The 25624-nt window shown below is 33.4% G+C and overlaps 1 protein-coding gene and 1 long non-coding RNA gene across 43 annotated transcripts in view; one reads left to right on the top strand and one right to left on the bottom strand.

The window, feature by feature from the left end:
- The window catches only part of LOC127715646 (exosome complex component RRP45-like), a 30421-nt gene extending 11236 nt beyond the window's left edge, over positions 1–19185 (top strand). Inside the window, exons 7-14 of one of the 40 annotated variants that reach the window (XM_052221771.1) lie at positions 592–674; positions 3609–3741; positions 4534–4622; positions 6803–6964; positions 7775–7805; positions 13913–14039; positions 18085–18163; positions 19055–19185. In XM_052221771.1, the coding sequence (XP_052077731.1) occupies positions 592–674; positions 3609–3741; positions 4534–4622; positions 6803–6964; positions 7775–7805; positions 13913–14039; positions 18085–18163; positions 19055–19157 (807 nt within the window). In that variant the 3' untranslated portion in view covers positions 19158–19185. The other 39 variants (XM_052221804.1, XM_052221805.1, XM_052221806.1 and 36 more) reach the window with 39 other exon arrangements.
- LOC127715704 (uncharacterized) lies at positions 11092–13782 on the bottom strand. Of its 3 annotated transcripts, none has more exons than XR_007988560.1 (4): positions 13662–13699; positions 13574–13617; positions 13310–13353; positions 11092–11142 (listed from the first exon to the last, which is right to left on the bottom strand). It is a non-coding gene; the product is annotated as an uncharacterized LOC127715704 (long non-coding RNA). The 3 variants fall into 3 exon arrangements; XR_007988561.1 differs by lacking the exon at positions 13662–13699 and adding an exon at positions 13750–13782 and having other exon boundaries at positions 11136–11186; XR_007988559.1 differs by having other exon boundaries at positions 11136–11186.
- Positions 19186–25624: the final 6439 nt, after the last annotated feature.

Below are 25624 nucleotides of genomic sequence, written 5' to 3'. Positions count from 1 at the left end.
ACCTATGCTGTGTCAAATGTTCAATCACAATCCAAATTCAGAGCTGTTATAAGCTTAAATGTTGTGTCCATACTTGCTCAACTGTGCAGTGTTTGACCTCTGCAGGAAAATCCGGTTTGCTGTCACTCTGACAGCCTATTGTCATTCATCTCCTCATTGTACTGTTGCAAAAACTTTCCCAGCATTATTAGCAGAAACCACAAATAACAGCTTTTACATAATAAATACATCTATGGTATTTATATACCTGATAGATATCTACTTTCTACTTGACAAAAAAGATGTATATTGAATTTAAATCTAAATTAAAGAAAGAACGTTTTGCCATAGTTACTAATCCTACCAATGCTCTCTCCAGTATTTGGTTTGATAGACTTCAGTTTCAGTAAATATTTGGACAGTTCTATCTGCAAAGACATTTTAATTTCACATGCAAAGATCTATAATCTAATGAGCTATATCTGCATTTCAAGTTTGACTGTGAATCCAAGAATCTGAAATAGAATTTTATATGTTACTGATTAAATATGTAATTATATATGTATTATTTTGTCATTAATGAATTATATGAATATTCATGATATTTAACAGCACACAATAGAAGAAAAGGACCCATTACCACTCAGTGTTCACCATATGCCTATTTGTGTATCATTTTCCTTTTATGAACAAGGGTAAGCCATAATTTTAAACAAAAATTTTTGACATGCTCATACCTGCCAACTTTTCAAAATCCCAATGGGGGATTTTAAGCACAAGAGGACCTAATGCTGCTTTTAATACGACCGCAAAAAAATTTTTGTGGTCGTATATTGGTATGACGTTGGCGTCGTCGTCGTCCGGCGTCGTCGTCGTCCGGCGTCGTCGTCGTCGTCGTCCGAAGACACATTGGTTTTCGCACTCTAACTTTAGTTTAAGTGAATGGATCTTTATGAAATTTTACCACAAGGTTCAATACCACAAAAGGAAGGTTGGGATTGATTTTGGGGGTTATGGTAATAACAGTAAAGGAATTAGGGGCCAAAAAGGGGCCAAAAATAAGCATTTTTGTAACTTCCTGACATAACTTGTGTGTTAGTGTATGGATCTCTCTGACATTGTACCACAAGGTTCCATATCACTAAAGGAATGCTGAGATTGATTTTGGGGGTAATTGCCTCCAAATTTTAGGAATTAGGGGCCAAAAAAGGGGCAAAAAACAAGCATTTTTCTAGTTTCATGACAATAACTTGTGTGTAAGTGTATGGATCTTTCTGAAATTGTACTACAAGGTTCCATATCACAAAGGGAAAGCTGGGTTTGAGTTTGGGGGTAATTGCCCTAAACGTTTAGGAATTTGGGGCCAAAAAGGGGCCAAAAAACACATTTTTTTCTAGTTTCCAGACAATAACTTGTGTTCAAGTGTATGGATCTCTCTGAAATTGTACTGCAAGGTACCATACCACAAAGGGAAGGATGGGATTGAGTTTGGGGGTGATGAATCATAATGGGGGTTCAAAAAATTTTGGGGGGGGATTTATTTTTTTTTTCCTTTTTTTTCTTTTTTTCCTTTTTTGTTTCTTTTAAAATTTTCCATTTTAAGTTGGTTATTTCTGATTTATATTTAAAATCAAATAATAATGATATGGTAGGAGATCGATACACACCAAACAGGATGTGTAAATTATTATATAATAAGTATTGTGCAATAGCAAGAAATTTTCAATTGCACAGTATTGCACAATAGCAAGAAATCTTCAATTGCACAGTATTGCGCAATAGCAAGAAATCTTCAATTGCACAGTATTGTGCAATAGCAAGAAATATCCAATAGCACAATATTGCGCAATAGCAAGAAATTGTCAATTGTACAGTATTGCGCAATAGCAAGAAATATTTAATAGCACAGGATTGTGCAAAAGAAGATACTTCCTATAAATTGCTTATTTCTTGACCAATTTCAATGGGGTTTTATTCTTGATTTCATGGGGTTCTTTAATATGCTGAATCTAATCTAATTATTTAGTTTTTGGATTTTGGGCCCCGTTTTTAAATTGGTCCACATTGAGGTCCAAAGGGTCCAAAATTAAACTTTGTTTGATTTCATCAAAAATTGAATTATTGGGGTTCTTTGATATGACGAATCTAACTGTGTATTTAGATTCTTAAATTTTGGTTCCGTTTTCAAATTGGTCTACAATAAGGTCCAAAGGGTCCAAAATTAAACTTAGTTTGATTTTAACAAAAATTGAATTCTTAGGGTTCTTTGATATGCTGAATCTAACCATGTATTTAGATTTTTGATTATGGGCCCAGTTTTCAAGTTGGTCCAAATCGGGGTCCAAAATTAAACTTTGTTTGATTTCAACAAAAATTGAATATATGGGGTTCTTTGATATGCTGAATCTAACCATGTATTTAGATTTTTTATTTTTGGGCCCCGTTATCAACTTTGTCCACATTGAGGTCAAAAGGGTCCAAAATTAAACTTTGTTTGATTTCATCAAAAATTGAATTATTGGGTTTCTTTGATATGCCGAATCTAACTGTGTATTTAGATTTTGGATATTGGACCATAATAGGTGAATGTCCAATTTAAAATTTTTAAGTTCTTAGACCACATTCAATCTGTGTTAGAAACCTATGCTGTGTCAAATATTTAATCACAATCCAAATCCAAAGCTGTATCAAGCTTGAATGTTGTGTCCATACTTCCCCCAACTGTTCAGGGTTCGACCTCTGCGGTCGTATCAAGCTGCGCCCTGCGGAGCATTTTATTTATTGTCATAAGTGTATTTTATCTCCTACTTTATCGTTTGAAAGAGTATATATGTGCTTAAATACACTTTTAACTCATTTGAATGCCTGTTTTGAGGTGTTCAGTTTATATTATAAAGAATTTCAAAATTCAGGTCAACCCCTCTCATGGGGGATTTCCCCAATTAATCGGGATAGTTGGCAGGTCTGCATGCTTTAAAGGTACAGTACTAGGCCATATTTTTCATATGCAATCTTGGATACTTACAAGAATTTTGCTTCCAAATTTTCCCATTTATCCACTCATATACCTTCATTAACAGCAGCAAAAGATAGCATATACTTTCTGTCGGTTTAAAAAAAAACAGTGTACAGCAGATCATTTTCATCAAAGTTAGTGGTAAAATATGACGAATTTTATACCCATTGTCCATAAATTTCCTATTAACAAAACACATGTAGTTAATGTATTTACATTTTTTTATCAATATAACACATCACAACATCTCAACATTATGTTATATTTACATAACATGTTTGTTTTATATGAATCTAGAGTTTTGATTGGCTGGTAACAATTGTGAGGCATTAATAGAGCAAATTTTATTTCTGGATGAAATTCAACATTCATGACTGCATGTGCTTCCCATAACAACATATCAAAAATGCATAGGAAATACAATTGAAAGCTTAATATAACTTGTAATTTCATGGTTGTAGCATATAAATGTAATTTATATAAGAGAAATGAATGCTTGAATTTGTTCCAGAAAATAGAATAAGTACACCATCAAATTCATTAGAGGAAAGAAATTACATGAAAAATATTCTATCAACCAATCGAAATCCATGATACTTATATCGTTTATTAGGAAATTTTTATTGGTTGATCCCTCTGACAAGGAAGAGAAAGTTATGGATGGAAAGATGGTAATAGGGATGAATAAACACAGAGAAATATGCTCACTACAGGTCACAGGTCAAATGTTATTATTAAAAGATCAGGTATGTATCATTCTGACTAGGCTTTATAGTAATACATCTGCCCTTGTTGAAATAACATTTGTCTTAGAAGAATATTTACATTCAGTTAAAGTTTGCAAGATACTTGTTAACTTTAATATTGTATAACAAAGTAATATAATAGAAAAGAAAGGATATGGGGTATCCATGACACTAAATTAGTACATGCACAGCAGAAAAGCAAAAAGCAAAGGAGCAGCACTTTTATTGCTGTCCTTCAATTCATAGTCACAGTGAGGCCTTCAACATGGAGCAAAAACTCTCACCTCACTGCAAGTTTAAGACTGCCCCTAGCACCAGTTTGAGCAGAATTCTTTGCAAACTGATGATCATGCCACAACTGTGAATTGAAGAACATAGCTATGGAGTGATATCAATAAAATGAATCTGGCAAAGAAATCAAACATTTACTGACTTAATATATGTTCCATGTAGGAAGTGACACAAAATTAGTGTTATATTCCTTGGTTTTGCACGAGTTTGAAAAGGGTGACATTAATTGTAGAAAAGTGCAGCTTTTGTTGTTCTTCAATACCAAAGAGTGAAATGACTTTTTTATTTCCCATTAGAAAATGGCAATAGTGTGATCTTATATATCAAATTTTATAAAGCATAAATTTGCATCTAAGTTATATATTATTGAGAGATTGTGTCCAAAACTATGTTTATTTGTTGATATGGCTGTTGTTAATTGTCATAAAAGATTAAAAATCTCAATTTAAACAAATATTCAGGAACAATATAAAATTATTTGAATCAGCATTTTTCTTTCAGGTTTTAAGATGTTCCAATATTGCTGTTGTTAAGGTTACAGAAATAACAGAATGGATACAGAAAGCACTTGAAAATGACAGACAAGCTAGGTAATATTAAAAATATCAATATCATATTAGAACATCGTAATTAAGATAGTTTTATTGTCGAGCCTGCGACTTTTGTCGCAGAAAGCTCGACATAGGGATAGTGATCCGGCGGCGGCGGCGGCGTTAGCTAACTTCTTAAAAGCTTTATATTTTAGAAGGTGGAAGGTCTGGATGCTTCATACTTTGTATATGGATGCCTCATGTTACGAAGTTTCCGTCAGTCACATGTCCAATGTCCTTGACCTCATTTTCATGGTTCAGTGACTACTTGAAAAAATAGTTAAAATTTTTTGTAATGTTATATTCTCTCTTATTATAAGTAATAGGATAACTATATTTGGTATGTGCGTACCTTGCAAGGTCCTCATGCCCGTCAGACAGTTTTCACTTGACCTCGACCTCATTTCATGGATCAGTGAACAAGGTTAAGTTTTGGTGGTCAAGTCCATATCTCAGATACTATAAGCAATAGGTCTAGTATATTCGGTGTATGGAAGGACTGTAAGGTGTACATGTCCAACTGGCAGGTGTCATCTGACCTTGACCTCATTTTCATGGTTCAGTGGTTATAGTTAAGTTTTTGTGTTTTGGTCTGTTTTTCTTATACTGTATGCAATAGGTCTGCTATATTTGGTGTATGGAATGATTGTAAGGTGTACATGTCTAGCTGGCAGGTGTCATCTGACCTTGACCTCATTTTCATGGTTCAGTGGTCAAAGTTAAGTTTTTGAGTTTTGGTCTTTTTTTCTAATACTATATGCAATAGGTCAGCTATTTTTGGTGTATGGAAATATTTTATGATCTATATGCAGTCGCGTAGGTTTCACTTGACCTCGACCTCATTTCATGGATCAGTGAACAAGGTTAAGTTTTGGTGGTCAAGTCCATATCTCAGATACTATAAGCAATAGGTCTAGTATATTCGGTGTATGGAAGGACTGTAAGGTGTACATGTCCAACTGGCAGGTGTCATCTGACCTTGACCTCATTTTCATGGTTCAGTGGTTATAGTTAAGTTTTTGTGTTTTGGTCTGTTTTTCTTATACTGTATGCAATAGGTCTACTATATTTGGTGTATGGAATGATTGCAAGGTGTACATGTCTAGCTGGCAGGTGTCATCTGACCTTGACCTCATTTTCATGGTTCAGTGGTCAAAGTTAAGTTTTTGAGTTTTGGTCTTTTTTTCTAATACTATATGCAATAGTTCAATTATATTTGGTGTATGGAAATATTTTATGATCTATTTGTCAGTCACACAGGTTTTTTTTTTACCTTGACCTCATTTTCAAGGTTCATTGCTCAGTGTTAAATTTTTGTGTTTTGGTCTGTTTTTCTTAAACTATAAGCAATAGGTCAACTATATTTGTTGTATGGAAGAATTGTTAGCTGTACATGCCTGCCTAGCATGGTTCATCTGACCTTGACCTTATTTTCATGGTTCATTGGTCAATGTTTAGTTTACTTGGTTAATTTTAAGTTTATGTGACAGTTGTAATAAAGCTTTATATTTAGGACTATCAACATAATATCAATGATTAGTAAAGAAGGCGAGACATTTCAGCGTGTGCACTCTTGTTATTTAATTATATGGAAATTATATGAGAATTTCTATTTCTAAATGCTTACTGGTTAAACCATACAATGCAGAAACATCAATTTGGTTAATAGGTTCAATTGTACGTCTGTATGTCTGTAAGTACGTCCCGAAATTGGTTTAAGTTCTCTAACTTAAGTTTGCCACGACCAAATGTTATGAAACTTATACACAATGCTTATTACCACAAAACACAGATCAATTTTGAATTTGGGTGGCGTCACTTTTACCGTTCTAGAGTTATGCCCCTTTACAGTTTCCATTTTCTAACTTAAGTTTGCCTCAACCAAATGATATGAAACTTATACAGAGTGCTTATTAACACAAAATTCAGATCAGGTTTGAATTTGGGTGGCGTCACTTTTACCGTTCTTGAGTTAAGCCTCTTTATAACATCATATGCAAGCGGGGGCATCATCTGTGTACCATGGACACATTCTCCATTTATTTTTTATTTAGACTATGGGTTAGTTACACTGTATAGACAAACTTGTTTTCTTGGACGAGTAGATAAGAACGAATTACTTATTAGTTAAATTTGGCCATGGTTAAGAGAGTATTATTTTTTCTTTGTTCTTTTTCAAGATCAAATGGTGAAAGATTTGGCTTCCGTGAAGCAGTTGTGATGGATACAGTAACAACCAATCAAATAAATCCAGAAAAGATTAAAGTAGATGAAACTGACCAATCACCAGCTGGATCAGAGGATGAGGTTACTATGGAAACCAATGGTCACTTATGTGATGAGTATCCTTGCAAACTAGCTTATGAATGCAATTCAACTTATTTGTATATTATTATTTATCAGAAGATATAAGTTTTATGCTTTGAGATGAGCATGATGAAGAATAGTGACAGAGAGGCTTGGTGTAACAGCATCAACATTGTTTTTTTTCAAGATATTCTCTTTGGAGTTATATCAGATCTTTACCAAATAAAACTCTTATTGTTTCGAGTTCCCTTGGTCAAAGATGATGGTTACATCAGCTATAAATAGGATGAAGTTGGGGAAATGCTTAGATTCCTTTATAATATTGTTTAATCCTAGATCCAATCATTCCCATTTGGATGTATGATATTATATAAAATAAAGAGAAACAACTAATGATTTTGAGGTCCGTAAGTAAAAGGTCAGGACAAAGCAAGAGATCATTTTGATTTGCTGAAGATGTATATTGAATTCTCAATCTTTGCCAATTGCTCCCCTAGGTATAATTATCACTGATATTTTCCTGTGTAAATAAACTTTTGTTCCTGTTACTTAGGCAACTCCATTATATAATTCTTTTGTCACAGCTACGCTTATGTATATCTGATGCTTTTGGAACTGTCATCCTAATGCCTCAAAAACACAGAGAACAATTCAGAAAACAAAGATAAATGTATTTTATGTACATCACGTCTTTTGTAACATATTTTGCTGTAGGTCTAACTTTACATGAGAGAGCCTCTGTAATCTGTAAATATCAGAAGAATTGTAAGGTACATATTATCTACTAAATATTATAGTTCATGGTTCTACTGTAGGATTTCATTTTTCTTTAACTTGTGCCACAGAACCAGCAAAGTGCCAGAAGTCAAAATATTGGTAAGTTTTAAAATGAATATATAGCTTGTAAATTACACATATAACATTTTGGTATTTTTATTATACCTAGTTCCAAAGGATGGAGGCATACTACTTTATACCTCTGTCAGTCTGTCCTTTCATCAATATGTTCAATGAAACTTTGATAGCATTTTTATCAGGAACTCATAATCAGAGCTTTCTGAGATTTGGTATGAAGCTTCATGTAAAGCATGCTTTACTGTGTGATGCCTTTTCACAACCATTTCTAATTAACTTCCTGTTTACAAAATATTTATAAATTCTTACATGTAGTGGCCATGTATGAATATTTTGTCACATTTTTCTCAGGAACTACAATTCAGTGCTTCTTAAAATTTGCATCAAACTACATGTGAGCATGCTTTATAGTGTGAAACATTTTCACATACATGTCGCTATAACTTCCTGTTCACCAAATATTTATAGCAAGGGTATCGTTAGTGAGCAATAGCTCACAATTAATCTTGTTTTTTACTGAATTAACTTTCACCAGAGATGTTCATAGTGAAAACTTTGGAATGCTAAAGTATGTAAATACTGTGGATTCAGTTATTTTTCGTGAATATTAACTTTCAAGGATTGATGGAAAATGCAATTTCGTGGGTATGTGATTTTGGGGTTTTGGAAAAATCTGCACAAAAGCCTATAGAAAATTTTTACTTCCTTGAATATCTAATTTCCTGGTTCACCGTTATCCACCAAATCCACTAAAAATAATAATGAATCAACAGTACACACATGCAGCAGAAATATAGCAGAAAGACTAAAACCTTATTAGTCAAAATCGTCAGCACAAACTGCATGTAATAGGTTCTTAGTGATTTGATTTTATAAATTTCCTTCATGCTTTTCCATTGAAATATTTTAGATAACCTATGTTGATGGTCATTTCGCACAATTCCAACAGAAATGCTGCATGCATTTTGCAACCAATTTTAAACTATATTTTATATGTAAAATGAGTTGGGGACTGATAGCCAAATAAGCAACTTTTTTTATGTGTGAAATAATATATAATAGTAAAGAGGCAGAAGATACCAAAGGTATAATAAACAAATCATAAGTTAAAGAAAAAAAGACATACCTCAGTCTATAAAACATTACATAGAAAACTTAAGACGAAGCAACAAAAACACACCAAAAATAGGGGGTGATCTTGAGTGCTATATTTCTAGATTCTCACACCTTTCTCAGCAACATCTCATAGACATTAATTGGCATATATTGAGAATTAAATTAAAATTCACTCAAATAGTCAGTTTTCCACACTTTTTTTCATCATGTTTGAAGATATTGAATGGTTAAGTGGTCTATATTTTAATCATGACAAGTTACAGATCAAGATCGAATTTTGTTCCGGTCTGATGATTTTGTGCAGAGTTATGGTACTTGGACTTAGAAAATTCACTCAATAATCAGTTTTCCTCACTTTGTTTTCATCATGCTTGAAGATATTGAATGAATTATTGGTATATAGTGTTATCATGACAAGTAACAGATCAAGTTCGAGTTTTGTTCCGGTCTAATGATTTTGTGCAGAGTTATGGTACTTGGACTTAGAAAATTCACTCAAATAATCAGTTTTCCTCACTTTGTTTTCATCATGCTTGAAGATATTGAATGAATTATTGGTATATAGTTTTATCATAACAAGTAACAGATCAAATTTGAATTTTGTTCCAGTCTGATGATTTTGTGCAGAGTTATGGTCCTTGGACTTAGAAAATTCACTTAAATAATCAGTTTTCCACACTTTTTTTATACGACCTTTTTGCGGTTGTATATTGGTATGACGTTGGTGTCGTTGTCGTCCGAAGACACATTGGTTTTCGCACAATAACTTTAGTTTAAGTGAATGGATCTCTATGAAATTTTACCATAAGGTTCAATACCACAAAAGGAAGGTTGGGATTGATTTCAGGGTTATGGTACCAACAGTTAAGGAATTAGGGGCAAAAAAGGGGCCAAAAATAAGCATTTTTGTAACTTCCAGACAATAACTTGTGTTTAAGTGTATGGATCTCTCTGAAATTATACCACAAGTTTCCGTACCACAAAGGGATTGTAAGGATTGGCTTTGGGGGTTATGGCTCAAACCGTTTAGGAATTAGGGGCAAAAAAGGGGAAAAACAAGGGTTTCCTGGTTAATGGACAATTTAAAAGCAGTGTAAGGGAGGTAATCCAAAAACAAAATTGTACAATGGTGGATTACCTCCCTTACACTGCTTTTAAATTATCTATTGAAGACTTTTATGATGTATTTAAATTGGTAATTATGGTTGCAAACTCCATTGGAAATTTGAATTGAGATTATGACCATATCTTGAGGGAAAGAATTATTTTGGAAAAGGGGGTGAGGGCAATTTTTTTTTTCAATTCAGATTTCAGAAATTAAAAAGAAAATTTCTTCAAATATTTTTTTTTTTTTGCAAAAAAAAGGGGGGGTCAATACGCAACAGCATAGTGTATTTCACTAAAGCAAAAAAAAAAGGGGGGATATTTTTTTGTTGGGGGGGGGGAGGGGGGGGGAGTCAATTCGCAACAGCATAGTGTATTGCACAAAAGCAAAAAAATGAAATATAAATTCAAATCATATAACCAATTCTAAGTTCTTTGACTACAGTTATTCAGTGTCAGAAACCTATTATGTGTCACATATTTGATTACAATCCAAATTCAGACCTGTATTACGCACGAATATTGTGTCCATTTTCGCCCCAACTGTTCAGGGTTGGACCTCTGCGGTCGTATCCAGCTTTGCTCAGCAAAGCATTTTATTCATCATGCTTGAAGATATTGACTTGATATTTGTTATAAAGTTTACACCATGACAAGTTATAGATCAAGTTAGCATTTTGTTCCAGTACAATGAATTTTGAACCGGTAGGGGACTATGTATTGCCATGCAATACTCTCAGAATGCTTGTTCTACTGTTTTATTAGGTGTAGGTTGAATAGATTTACCTTATTGTTTTAGGCTAAAGGTGTAGGTTGTATAGGAGATTCTCCTTATTGTTTTAGGCTAAAGGTGTAGGTTGTATAGGAGATTCTCCTTATTGTTTTAGGCTAAAGGTGTAGGTTGTATAGGAGATTTACCTTATTGTTTTAGGCTAAAGGTGTAGGTTGTATAGGAGATTCTCCTTATTGTTTTAGGCTAAAGGTGTAGGTTGTATAGGAGATTCTCCTTATTGTTTTAGGCTAAAGGTGTAGGTTAAATAGGAGATTCTCCTTATTGTTTTAGGCTAAAGGTGTAGGTTGTATAGGAGATTTACCTTATTGTTTTAGGCTAAAGGTGTAGGTTGTATAGGAGATTTACCTTATTGTTTTAGGCTAAAGGTGTAGGTTGTATAGGAGATTTACCTTATTGTTTTAGGCTAAAGGTGTAGGTTGTATAGGAGATTCTCCTAATTGTTTTAGGCTAAAGGTGTAGGTTGCAGGGATGGGGTAATCGTAATCTGTAATCGTAATCGATTGTAATTGATTACATTTTTTCCAGTAATCAACAGTAATCTGTAATCGCAGACATTTTCGATTACATGTAATCGTAATTTAATCGATTACAGCAAAAATCATGATGTAATCATCGATTACTTTCGATTACATTTCGATTACGTTAGTAAAATAGTTTGATGAAATATAACCTATTTTAAATGAAAACATGTATGTATTCATCACTTTGAAGTACTGATATGACTTAAGAGTTAATCAACTGCCTTTATATTTCTATCTATTGTCTCAAGCTGCATTATGATCAACTAGATCCCCTACCATAATTTACTTTATATCTAGCTTTTGAAACAAATGGATTTATGTGCTTTTCAATAAGTCAACACCTTTTATATTAAAATAAGAAAATAGATTTGAAATAAGATAATAGATTTAAAATAAGAAATGTGTCTTAAGTTAAGTTCTGTACTTCCTTAAAGTAGTAAGCTTATTTGTATTAATTTCCTTAAAGCATAATTTTCAATAAGATTTAAGCTTAGAATAGATAAACAGTTGATTTCTAATAACTTTATGATATACATGTATATAAAAAATAAGTACACAAAATCCTTTGAACAATGAACCAATGCCTATGCATTGAAATTCTTTTCAGAAAAAGATACATGTATCCCTCGTTGACACTATAAATATATACTATTATAGAATAAAAAAATCTTAACAAACTTCTTGTCTTTACTAATCAGATGATCAAAGTCTTCTAATCACTATATAAGACACATACTTTGTTTTTATTTCAATTACTGTTTGTCTAATTAAGATGGAGATTTACATTATTTTGCCCCAGGTTATAAATTGTACTCCATTGGCAGTTTTATAACCTATAATTAAGTCGGTTTTCCAACAAAAGGATTAAATCATGTCTGTCATTATAATTATAAATTTTGATCCTTAAAATTAGCTGAACTAATTAATAATTCTATTTTTTTTATATTTTCTTCAGAGAAAACTTCCAACATTGTAAATAACTATGCTAAAATATACCTGCTTTTAATGAATAAAAACAAAATAGCTAACTTAAGTCAGTATGAAAGCAAAATTATTAAAAAAAAACTTAAACATATATATAAGTGATTGATGGAATGCAATGTCATCTCTAATTCATGTTGAAAGTCAAATTTTAAGATTTTTTTAATAATTCTGATCCTCAGTAAGAAATTCCATCTAGATAACAACTGTCAACTTATAATTTGGAAACAATGATTTAAATGCTGTTTTTTTGGTAAAGTTCTAAATATCTACTATACAAACATTGATCAACATAATAGTGTTTACCTTACTTTATTTTTTATTTTTATTTTGAAGCATGTAATTGACAGTAATCGAAAAGTAATGTAATTACTTTTGATAAAGTAATCGATTGCACAAAATACCTTCATGTAATCGATTATTAATTAATTACATTTGTCAGTAATCGTGCCCATCCCTGGTAGGTTGTATAGGAGATTCTCCTTATTGTTTTAGGCTAAAGGTGTAGGTTGTATAGGAGATTTACCTTATTGTTTAAGGCTAAATGTGTAGGTTGTATAGGAGAATTACCTTAATGTTTTAGGCTAAAGGTGTAGGTTGTATAGGAGATTTACCTTATTGTTTTAGGCTAAAGGTGTAGGTTGTATAGGAGATTCTCCTTATTGTTTTAGGCTAAAGGTGTAGGTTGTATAGGAGATTTACCTTAATGTTTTAGGCTAAAGGTGTAGGTTGTATAGGAGATTTACCTTATTGTTTTAGGCTAAAGGTGTAGGTTGTATAGGAGATTTATCTTATTGTTTTAGGCTAAAGGTGTAGGTTGTATAGGAGAATTACCTTAATGTTTTAGGCTTAAGGTGTAGGTTGTATAGGAGATTTACCTTATTGTTTTAGGCTAAAGGTGTAGGTTGTATAGGAGATTTATCTTATTGTTTTAGGCTAAAGGTGTAGGTTGTATAGGAGAATTACCTTAATGTTTTAGGCTAAAGGTGTAGGTTGTATAGGAGATTTACCTTATTGTTTTAGGCTATAGGTGTAGGTTGTATAGGAGATTTACCTTATTGTTTTAGGCTATAGGTGTAGGTTGTATAGGAGATTCTCCTTATTGTTTTAGGCTAAAGGTGTAGGTTGTATAGGAGATTCTCCTTATTGTTTTAGGCTAAAGGTGTAGGTTGTATAGGAGATTTATCTTATTGTTTTAGGCTAAAGGTGTAGGTTGTATAGGAGAATTACCTTAATGTTTTAGGCTAAAGGTGTAGGTTGTATAGGAGATTTACCTTATTGTTTTAGGCTAAAGGTGTAGGTTGTATAGGAGATTTACCTTAATGTTTTAGGCTTAAGGTGTAGGTTGTATAGGAGATTTACCTTATTGTTTTAGGCTAAAGGTGTAGGTTGTATAGGAGAATTACCTTAATGTTTTAGGCTTAAGGTGTAGGTTGTATAGGAGATTTACCTTATTGTTTTAGGCTATAAATGTAGGTTGTATTATTGTTTTAGGCTAAAGGTGTAGGTTGTATAGGAGATTTACCTTAATGTTTTAGGCTATAGGTGTAGGTTGTATAGGAGATTTACCTTATTGTTTTAGGCTATAAATGTAGGTTGTATTATTGTTTTAGGCTAAAGGTGTAGGTTATATAGGAGACGGAGGAGAATCCAAGTGGGAAGTGGATGATAAAATGGAGGAAGAAATAAAAACAGAATCAATTTTACTGTCAAAGAAAGACAAAAAGGAGAAACCTGCAGGTACAGATTAAACAATTTCTATAAAAAGTTGTGTATGGTATGCACTTTTAAGCCCACCTGGTCCAAGGGGTCAATATGAGCTATTCTCATCAAGACGTCCATCCTCCTCTACTTTTTTACAAAAATCTTCTCTGAAACTATCAAGCCGATTGCAACCAAACTTGGCAACTATCATTCTTAGAGTATTTAGTTACAAATTTGTGTTTGATGAAACTGCTGGTGAACCAAAATGGTCGGGCATGGCTACAGATTGAAAATAGGGATAAAATGCAAGTATTGTCTAATATTATGAAAACTGTTATAGATAGACAAAATCTTTCAAAAATGTTCAGAATGTTATTTTTACCAAATTGCTTATAGGAGTAATTGCCTCTAAATGACAATATTTACCAATTGTTTACCTTTTTTGGGCTATTATCCTTGAGGGCTATTATAGATAGAGAAAATGAATGTCAATACTGTTCAGCAAGACCAGATCTACAAATATGTCAAATGGCAAAAAATTAAAGAATTATTTAGGTTATTGCCCTAATTTATGACTTTTACAATTTTTTTGGCTAGGCCTATTAACTAAAAACTATAGCAGTTAGAGGTAAACTTGGAAGGTAAAAATGATCGTCAAGGTCTGTGAAGAATGTAATTGAACTTGGATAATGCAGAAGATTTATTCATATTACTACCAGCCATACTTGAACCTCTTGTGGAACCAATAACAGTATTTAAACATGAAAATATGATGTACTGTAACTAGCAATAAGCAACACATTGACTAGGCGCCAACCCTCCCCTAACCTGGGATAGTGGTGTAACAGTACAACATAAGAAAAAACTATAAAAATCAGTACATTTCATCATGTAATCAAAATTTGATTTTATAAGTTAATAATTACATTAGATGTATGTTTCATTATTATACGTTATTTTGATTGGCTAACAGCAATCTCGCGTCATTCTTCATTTCACAATGAATTGCATGAATTGAAACATACATGATGACACAAATTTCCACAATAAAGTGCACAGGTAAATAAAAGAAAAACTTGATAGTAATTGTGTTTCATGATCATAACCAAAAAATGTAATTATAAGTATTGAATGCTTCTTTTAGTAATTTCATAGGGTTGTAAAAGTGTTTACAGTGCGTACATTTTTAGCTCACCTGGCCCAAAGGGCCAAGTGAGCTTTTCTCATCACTTGGCGTCATACTTGAACCTCTTGTGGAACCAATAACAGTATTTAAACAGTATTTAAACATGAAAATATGATGTACTGTAACTAGCAATAAGCAACACATTGACTAGGCGCCAACCCTCCCCTAACCTGGGATAGTGGTGTAACAGTACAACATAAGAAAAAACTATAAAAATCAGTACATTTCATCATGTAATCAAAATTTGATTTTATAAGTTAATAATTACATTAGATGTATGTTTCATTATTATACGTTATTTTGATTGGCTAACAGCAATCTCGGGTCATTCTTCATTTCACAATGAATTGCATGAATTGAAACATACATGATGACACAAATTTCCACAATAAAGTGCACAGGTAAATAAAAGAAAAACTTGATAGTAATTGTGTTTCATGATCATAACCAAAAAATGTAATTATAAGTATTGAATGCTTCTTTTAGTAATTTCATAGGGTTGTAAAAGTGTTTACAGTGCGTACATTTTTAGCTCACCTGGCCCAAAGGGCCAAGTGAGCTTTTCTCATCACTTGGCGTCCGTTGTCTGTCGTCGTCGTTAACTTTTTACATTTTTAACTTCTTCTAGAGAACCACTGAATGGAATGAAACCAAACATGGCATGAATGTTCCTTATGAGGTGCTGACCAAGTGTTGTTACTTTGTAGCCGATCCATCATCCAAGATGGCCGCCAGCTGGGGACTTAGTTTAACATAGGACCCTATGGGAAATACATACAAATGTCTTCTTTTAGAGAGCCAGTGAATGGAATGAAACCTAACATGGCATGAATGTTCCTTATGAGGTGCTGACCAAGTATTGTTACTTTGCAGTCAGTCCATCATCCAAGATGGCCGCCAGCGGGGGACTTAGTTTAACATAGGACCCTAAGGGAAATACATACAAATGTCTTCTTTTATTAGAGAACCACTGAATGGAATGAAACAAAACATGACACGAATGTTCCTTATGAGGTGCTGACAAAGTGTTGTTACTTTGCTGTCAGTCCATCATCCAAGATGGCCGCTAGCGGGGGACTCAGTTTAACATAGGACCCTATGGGAAATACATACAAATGTCTTCTTTTAGAGAACCACTGAATGGAATGGAACCAAACATGGCATGAATGTTCCTTATGAAGTGTTGACCAAGTGTTGTTTCTTTGCAGCCGATCCATCATCCAAGATGGCCGCTAGCTGGGACTTAGTTTAACATAGGACCGTATGGACAATACATACAAATGTCTTCTTTTAGAGAACCACTGAATTGAATGAAACCAAACATGGCATGAATGTTCCTTATGAGGTGCTGACCAAGTGTTGTTACTTTGTAGTCAGTCCATCATCCAAGATGGCCGCCAGGGGGGGGGGACTTAGTTTAACATAGGACCCTATGAGAAATACATACAAATGTCTTCTTTTAGAGTACCACTGAATGGAATGAAACCAAACTTGGCATAAATGTTCCTTATGAGGTGCTGACCAAATGTTGTTACTTTGCAGTTGGTCCATCATCCAAGATGGCCGCCAGCGGGGGACTTAGTTTAACATAGGACCCTATGGGAAATACATACAAATGTCTTCCTTTAGAGAACCACTGAATGGAATGGAACCAAACATGGCATGAATGTTACTTATGAGGTGCTGACCAACTGTTGTTACTTTGCAGTCAATCCATCATCCAAGATGGCCGCCAGTGGGGGACTTAGTTTAACATAGGACCCTAAGGGAAATACATACAAATGTCTTCTTTTAGAGAACCACTGAATGGAATGGAACCAAACATGGCATGAATGTTCCTTATGAGGTGTTGACCAAGTGTTGTTTTTGCAGCCTATCCATCATCCAAGATGGCCACTAGCGGGGGACTTTGTTTAACATAGGACCATATGGGAAATACATACAAATGTCTTCTTTTAGAGAAACACTGAATTTAATGAAACCAAACATGGCATGAATGTTCCTTATGAGGTGCTGACCAAGTGTTGTTACTTTGCAGTCAGTCCATCATCCAAGATGGCAGCCAGGGGGGGGGACTTAGTTTAACATAGGACCCTATGGGAAATACATACAAATGTCTTCTTTTAGAGTACCACTGAATGGAATGAAACCAAACTTGGCATGAATGGTCCTTATGAGGTGCTGACCAAGTGTTGCTACTTTGTTGCCGATTTACTGTTCAAGATGGCCACCAGGATATTTTATTAAATAACGGGACAAATATTAAACCAAATTTGGCCTCAATCATTATTTGGGTATCTGTTATGATTTTTATCTATCTTTACATGATTTCTAAAACCAAAGTAGAGTCAGGTGAGCGACACAGGCTCTTGAGAGGCTCTAGTTAGAATGAAGCGCTTCAGCGCTTCATACAAAATGTACTTCGGTCAACGCTTTTACACCCCAATGAATTAACAAAAAGAAGCATTCAATTCTTAAATACAATGAATATAGAATCGCTTCCAATTTCAAAAGGTTGATAAATAGATCATTATCTGTACATTGCATATTCCATATTGGCCCTTGTACCATCCTAAGACCCTTATCAGACCTCAGGCTACAGCATTTTATCTGATATCAGATTCTTATGATTATACCAGGGCAGATATGAAAAATTTCATGAAATAACCTATAAATATTAAGAAATTTTATCCTATGAAAACGAAATATCTGCAGTAGTGGTTGCCCTGAATCATTGAAGCTACACAATGCATATGTGGTCTGACTGTTACTGTTTCATTGTTGTATTTATCTTTGCATATATACATAAATGCAATATGATATCCTTGTATGGCATAAAATTAATGAATTGATAGAGAATGCTGTAATTACAATGGTAAATTCATTTTTTTATAGATGTTGTTATACTTGATGATAGTGATGAAGAAGGAACCACTATGTTACAAGCTGATGATTTAAATACTATACCTGAAAGGTGTGTTAAAGTTATTCAAAGTTATAAATATTCTTGATGGGTGTGTTAAAGTTATTCTAAGTTATGAATATTACCTGACAGGTGTGTTAAAGTTATTATTAGTTAGAAGTGTTACCTGCCAGGTGTGTTAAAGCTATTCTTAGTTAGAAATGTTATCCAACAGGTGTGTTAAAGTTATTCTAAGTTATAAATGTTACCCGACAGGTGGGTTAAAGTTGTTCTAAGTTGTAAATGTTACCCGACAGGTGTGTTGAAGTTATTCTAAGTTATAAATGTTACCTGACAGGTGTGCTAAAGTTATTCTAAGTTATCAATATAACCTGACGGACAAAGCAATAAATATATTGTAGAAAATTTTTCGGGGAGCATTAAAAGGAAACAAACTGTTTATAACTTTTGTTCCAATATATAAAACATATAGCTGATATTAAAACCATAACATATACCAACAACATATTCTTATATGCTAAATGTACTAAGTATTAAGCAGGTAAGTTAAAATTTAAGGATTAAAATTATAGCATAGCAACTACATTAAAATTTGTGACATTAATGGATGCAACCATTTTTCAAAACTCAACTTTTTGAGTGAAACAGGATTGTTGATTGAGACAAACATTTGACACAAACTATGGTTTAGTTTGTCTTAAATTCAAGTCTAATTCACATTTGTATATCCCTGTCTCGAAGAAGAGGGGGTATATAGTGATGCACATGTCCATCCCTTTGTCCATCAAAATATAAGTTTACCTGTATTTTTATGGTCGACGAAATTGTGTTCAAATTTCTAAAGATTTGGTTAAGTGGTACTGGAGGTTTTAATCCTTGTGCTTGTATGTTTTTTTTTTAATTCATTTTAATAAAACTTACTTGAATACTGATATATTACAGGGTGGTGATACCAAAGAAAACATCAGAGTCGACAGATCTATCAGCTGCCATTAAAAAGAAGAAAAAAGACAAGAAAAAGAAAAAACAAAAAGATGTTACATAAACTGTCATTAAAACAAATTTTGTATATATTAACTAGTTTATAATATGTTACCCAACCTAAAATAGTCACAAGGGAATCCCAGAAAATATTATAACAAGGTATTATTTATACTGAAACTAATTTAAAATATGGGCAATCCTATTTTACCTGTCAGTCAAATTAATAATATTCAGTGTGTTAACTGACCAAATCCTCTGCAGTAAAGGAAAGACGAAGTTATATGGTTTGATTAGAAAATTCAATTTTCAATAATTAGCACTGCACAGAAAATGTTCAATCATTCCGATGCCATGTTCAATAAAGAAACTCCATGTTGGGAAATAATTCAGATTCTAATACATTGTCATATATATAATGTCTAATGCCTTATTATATATAAAATAATATTGTGGCATTTATTGATATAGTTCTATTAAGTATTGTTATTGTTTTGTGTCCATCCAGGTCTGATTGTATTCAGATAATCATATGGTGGTTGTGGTCGCAGGAAAAAACATGAACCTGATTGGCCAATATTCAAAACCAAAAATTGTCTTTCTGTGATACTGCAAAGTGAAATGGCAAAATATTTCAAGGATAAATGACTGGGAGATGGTGTACAAAGGATCCTCGTTAAATTTTGCAAACATGGCTGTATTGGTTGCTCATGGTTCCCATTCAAACCTTTTGGAAAACACATTTTTATCTTCTTTCCCTTAAAAACTTTGCCAGTTTTAACCAAACTTGATAGGGGTTATGTATGGGAGGTTTTCTTCAAACAATCCTTATGTTGTTGTAAATGTATGAAAAACATGGCTGCAGGAGTCAACTTCAAAAATGAAACTATAAAATTAAATGTTTTGAAACTTAAAGGATTGATGACTGGGAGACCCTCTATGAATAATCCTCATTTAATGTTGCATTGGTTGCAAACATGGAGGCATATGTGACACACAGTTCACATTGAAAATCTTTAGATAATTGTATTTTCATCTTCATCTCTATAACTAATATTATAATCAGTCAACTTAAACAAATCTCCTCTGAAAGTAGTACATGGCGAAATGTTATGAAGCTTTATAATATTTATTATTGGGAGACCCTCTACCAGCTAGTTGTTTTATTTCTTTTCAACCAAAGTAATCCATGACCAATTCAGGCTCCTTGGAGCCTTAGTTATCCTTGATATTGTTCCTAAAAGGTCAAACGGTGGTCTCTTGGTAGCGTGTTCGCCTCGAGTGCGGGAGGTTGTGGGTTTGAACCCCAGCCGCGTCAAATCAAAGACTTGAAAATTGGTATTTGCTGCTTCGCCACTAAGCACGCGACATTAAGGAGTAAGAGCAAAGACTGATTGGCTCGCAGTCAGAATAATGTTTCCAGGGAAGGTGATGTGTCTTCCTGCGGACTGTTACCTTGTGAACTAGCACGTTAAAAATCTGGCTCAGCATGTCAGTCTAGTACAAATCACAGTTGATATTCATATTACATTAACATGTTCTCATCCTGAATATGCATATTAATTTGACGCTGGACGTTAAGCAGCCATCCATCATCATCATCATCATCATCATCATCATCATCATCATCATCATCATCAAACATGTAGAAAAGTCATGCTGTCCTAAAGTTACAAACAATGAAGCCTATTGAAACCATCAATTATATGATCACATGATTTAAGTTGGAGTCATCATTAAATGTTCAAAATTCATATGATTCGAGTGTTAAAGGCAAAATGAATAAATGTTGCTAGTGTTTAATAGTATTTTAGGTTATTTTAAGCAAAAATCCATTGCAATACCATTGTTTTTGAGGCTGAATGAAGTAGAGGTAGTAAAAAGTTGATACTCTGGGTGAAGTAAAAGATAGGTTGATAATATGGGCCCTGGACTTGTGGCACCAATCTAATTTCATCATTGGACTCTAGGCTCAACATAGGGTTGTTTTTTAGCAACTTTTTGGGCCCCCTGATAGGTTTTCGAGCTTCAGAGGTAGGGATCTGGGCTCAAGGCTTCAAAAAACTGTTGAGCTGTGTTATTTCTTTCCCCCCTCCCCCCCCCCCCCCCAAAAAAAAAAAAAACAAGATGTTGCCAGAATAAAAATATTGTGTTGAAATGACTTTACCAAATTAACGAAAGGATTTTTTTTCAATGACAAGATGTGTAATAAAAAGATTGGGATGCATATTTGATGTTTTTTATTCAGACAGGCAGGGATTAGAATTAAGAACATTTTATTATGAACTTAATATAAATTTTTTTTTTAATATTTGATGCAGTAACATTGGTACCAAAGATACAGATCCAGGATTTTAAAAAAGGGAGGCCTGGGGCCCCCAAACTAAGCAATATTTGGATTTTGGAGGTGGAACATGTAAAAAGTCTAGGCATTAACCATATATGTAGCTCTTATAAGGTGGGCCTGTCCCCCCCCCCCCCCCCCTAAATCCGCCTCTGCCATTAATGTTGTTAAATCAACTATAGAATGATTGTAAGGTGTTAATGTCTGTCTACCAGAGTTCATCAGACCTTGACCTCATTTTCACGGTTTATTTCGTCCTGAACATGCATGGAATATTTGCCACTGGAAATTAAGCAACCAACAATCAATCATCAATCACGGTTTATTGATTAATTTTAAGTTTTCGTGGTATGGTCCATTTCTAAGATACTATAAGCAAAAACAAAATGAAACTAGAGTCTCTTAAGAACCTGTGTATATATGTGCATCTTCAACAATGACCACTCTCAAACATTGTAGACTACTAGTATAATATAATGCATGACTAAATTCTCTTTTGTGTTGATCTTGTATTGGTGATCATTTTATGTGCAGTTTCGCTCTATATGCTATAATAGAAAAACAAAGGATATGGAGTGTCCATCCATGACACAAAATCAGTACATGCAAAGCAAACAACACAAAAGCAGAGGAACAGCGCTTTTATTGCTGTTCTTCATCTCAAAGTCACAGGCCTTCAACATGGAGCATAAAAACTTTCACTTAAATTTACCTGACACTGCAAGTTTAGCTTTTTGTCAAAAACACAAAAATGGTTACAAATCATCATTCAAGGGCAATAACTCCTATAAGAAGTGGACTGACAATTTTGGATTTGTTGACCTATTTGTTAATTCGTCTTGCTGTTCATTCTTCCTTCTAAAGTTTTCTCTCTAACTTCTATAGATTTAATCCAAAACTAAAAAAAGCGTAAAAATTGTCATTTAAGATCAACAACTCCTGTAAGAAGTTAACTGACAATTTCGTTTTTTTTCTACCTATTTGTAGATCTGGTCTCGCTGAGAATTTTTGTGCTTTAAAGTTTCTTTTTGTCTATTATACAAACTGGTTATCAATCGTTTATATCGTATAAAAAGTTTACTGACGATTTCGTGCTGACCGTTTTTTGCAATTTCAAGTTTATTTCTGTATATAATAGTTCTCAAGATAAAAGACAAAATGGTTAAAATCGTCATTTAAGGGCAATAACTCACATAGGGAGTTGTTTGACCATTTCAACCATGTTGTTTTATTTATAGATCTTGCCTTGCTGATCGTGTTTGCAATTATTGGTTATTTCTTTCTATCTATTATCGTTTTCAAGATAAGGTTAATGGACGTCAAGTGATGATAAAAGCTCACCTGACCTATCCGGGTCATGACCTAAAAAGCTCTGAAAAATGTAGTAAAGTTTACTTTAGTTCTCAACCGATCTTCATATTCAATTTTATATGCAAGTATAAACGTATGAAACAGACTTAACTGTATCTGTGATATCCTTGATATCAAGTTCATACTTCAATTTGTGACGACTTGTACGGGTTTTTTTTTTAAATAAGTTATAACGAGTTCAAGTAAAACGTTTATAACATGATATAATGATATTTCTTCCATTCTTGTTGGGGATCTCTCACTAGGATTAGAGGGATATTTGATTGTGTCTGCTGAACAGTAGAAGACCAACATAAAAACATTAAATGCATATTTTGGAACCCAACATGGGGCTTTCAATAAATATATCGGTTATTATAAATTCAATCGAAAGGCATGCATGGCACGGAGTTACGTTAACCAGCAGAATATAATTTTACAAAAAGTGAGGAAAAAATTATGGAATTGTTTTTCATTACTTTTGCTAGTTGAACCGGTATATAAATGTGTTGGTGATTGTAATTTTGCTCCTTGCAATCTTTCAGGCATACATATTTTATAAATAATGCATACGTTGGTTACATCATCTAGCCAGTAATCGAAACATTGGTGGATTTTTCAGAAAAGAGGATGTTGTAACCGAACACTTTACATTAATTGTTTTAATTTTAAAAGCAGAAAAGATACTGTTTTTGTTTTGTCTCCATAAGCCCTGTCCATAAAAATGCGCCATTTTAAGAAAGGCCGCCGCCCCTTTTTTGAGATTCAATTACATTTTTACGGATTATTGTTATTTGGCACTTTACACTCTTGAAGGCAGAAAGCTGCTAAGATAATGTATAATCACCCGAAAGCTACTTAATTATTATATAGAATTAATGTTATAATCACAATATCTGTTAATAGACAAATTTTATTAGTTAATTGTTAAAATTACCAAAAGATAAAAGTATAGATCACACCTTGATAAGAGTAGTAATTATAAGTGACTATAATCAAATGCAACGTGATCATTTTGAACTGTAATTTCGATCAAAATGTCAGATCTTTAAGAGCCAACTTCATGAATGCCTCTATTTAATTAATAGATTTGAAAATAATCCGTTGTAACATATCTTAGCATAGAAGAGTAGAGCTAGAAACCCTGAAAATAAGATTACGTGTCTAAGTGGTCTCAATTATTCCATATATATATATATGTTGAAATAGTCTTCCACTTTGCAAATGACTAAACATGCAACTTTAATCATTGGTGTAAATGCTCTAAGCGTGGCTCTATCATTCCAAGCATCAGTTTACGCTGTACACATTACACCATATTTCCATTTTTTCAGTATTTTTATTTCATATTTTTCATATTTTATAGATACATAGTTATTGCAGAATATACCACATTTAACGTAGTGTTGGATATGCTAGAAGATCATTTGTATTCTAGTAGACGGAACGGATTTATAAAAACAACTCTGTAAAAATAAGAAGATGTGGTATGATTAGACAACTTTCATTGCACAATCTTAATCTTAACTTGGGACACTTGTATACATGCAAGTAAATGTGAAAAGATTGCCAATGAGCTAACTATCCAACAGAGTCCAAATGAGGCGGATCAATGTAAGCATTTAATTTAAGGTCCCCGCTATTAAAAGCCCCGACATGAAAAAGGCAAAACAATTCAAACGAAAAAACCAACGGTCTAATTTATTACAAAACAATAAAAAAAAAATACAAATATGACACATCAATTGACGACAACCGATGGATTACAGTTCCCTGACTTTGGACAGACACATACATAATGTGGCGGGGTTAAACAGGCGCGGATCTGGTCATCATTGAAAGGGGGTTCCAACCCCCGGAACACCATGAAACATTCACATAACTAAAAAAAAAGAAAAAAAGGAAAAAAAATCGTAAAAAGAGGGGGTTCCACCCCCCCCCCCCCCCCCGGAACACCACCCCTGCATTCGCCAATGTTAAACATGTTAGAGAGTGCTCAAATTTCCCTTAAGCTCGGAGAGTGGTGTAACAGCATGCATGACAAACTGTCAAAATCAGTTGGCAATGGTTTATTTATGAGTCCTATATAGTGAATGTATAAATGCATTATATTATTGTGTGATGATTTATTGAAATAGATATTTAGATCAAACATGCAACTTAAAGTTAATGTCCAGAGGCGGATTTAGGGGGGGGCAGGGGTACCCCCCTTTTGTGGGAAAAATTTGGTTGATTATATAGGGAATCACTGAAGCATGACTGGCGCGGGCCCCCTCTTATTAAAATTTCTGGGTCCGCCACTGATGTCTAGACAACAAAAGAGAAAGGAAAAGAAAATTACATGTAAGCAATGACTGTCCCTCTCTGAATATAAAATATATAAATGAAAACATGATCTCTAGAATCTCCGTATTGGAAATATACGACATACAGTTAGAAGATAATATTAGTTTGCTCTTTGGTGTTTATTTCTTCATGTTTACACGAAAGAAGCCAAATGAATCTGTTTTCTGTATATAGATTTTCATATTAATACATATTTTTACAGCGCATCTAAAATAATGTGTCGTTGATGATCGAAAGCTCGATATTCCATAAGAAATTGATTTTCGTCTTCAATTGAATTAAAAAGCAAAATTTACAATTTTTTTTATCTTTATCAATGTTTTAACGTCCCTACTCAAATGTCAATTTATGAACACTTATTTTCAATTGAGTGAGGTGTTTTCTTATATCATAATTCTTATATTCCATGTTTTCTGGTTTTAGGGCAGTATGATCAAATTTCCCTGAGTTTGTTTCATTCATGGGGTAAAAACTCATAAATTCGCCCGAAT

The sequence above is a fragment of the Mytilus californianus genome, unplaced genomic scaffold, assembly GCF_021869535.1.
Source record: "Mytilus californianus isolate M0D057914Y unplaced genomic scaffold, xbMytCali1.0.p SCAF_9, whole genome shotgun sequence".
Classification (NCBI taxonomy): domain Eukaryota; kingdom Metazoa; phylum Mollusca; class Bivalvia; order Mytilida; family Mytilidae; genus Mytilus; species Mytilus californianus.
The sequence above is the reverse complement of the archived record's forward strand: the minus strand, read 5'-3'. Positions and strand labels throughout refer to the sequence as shown.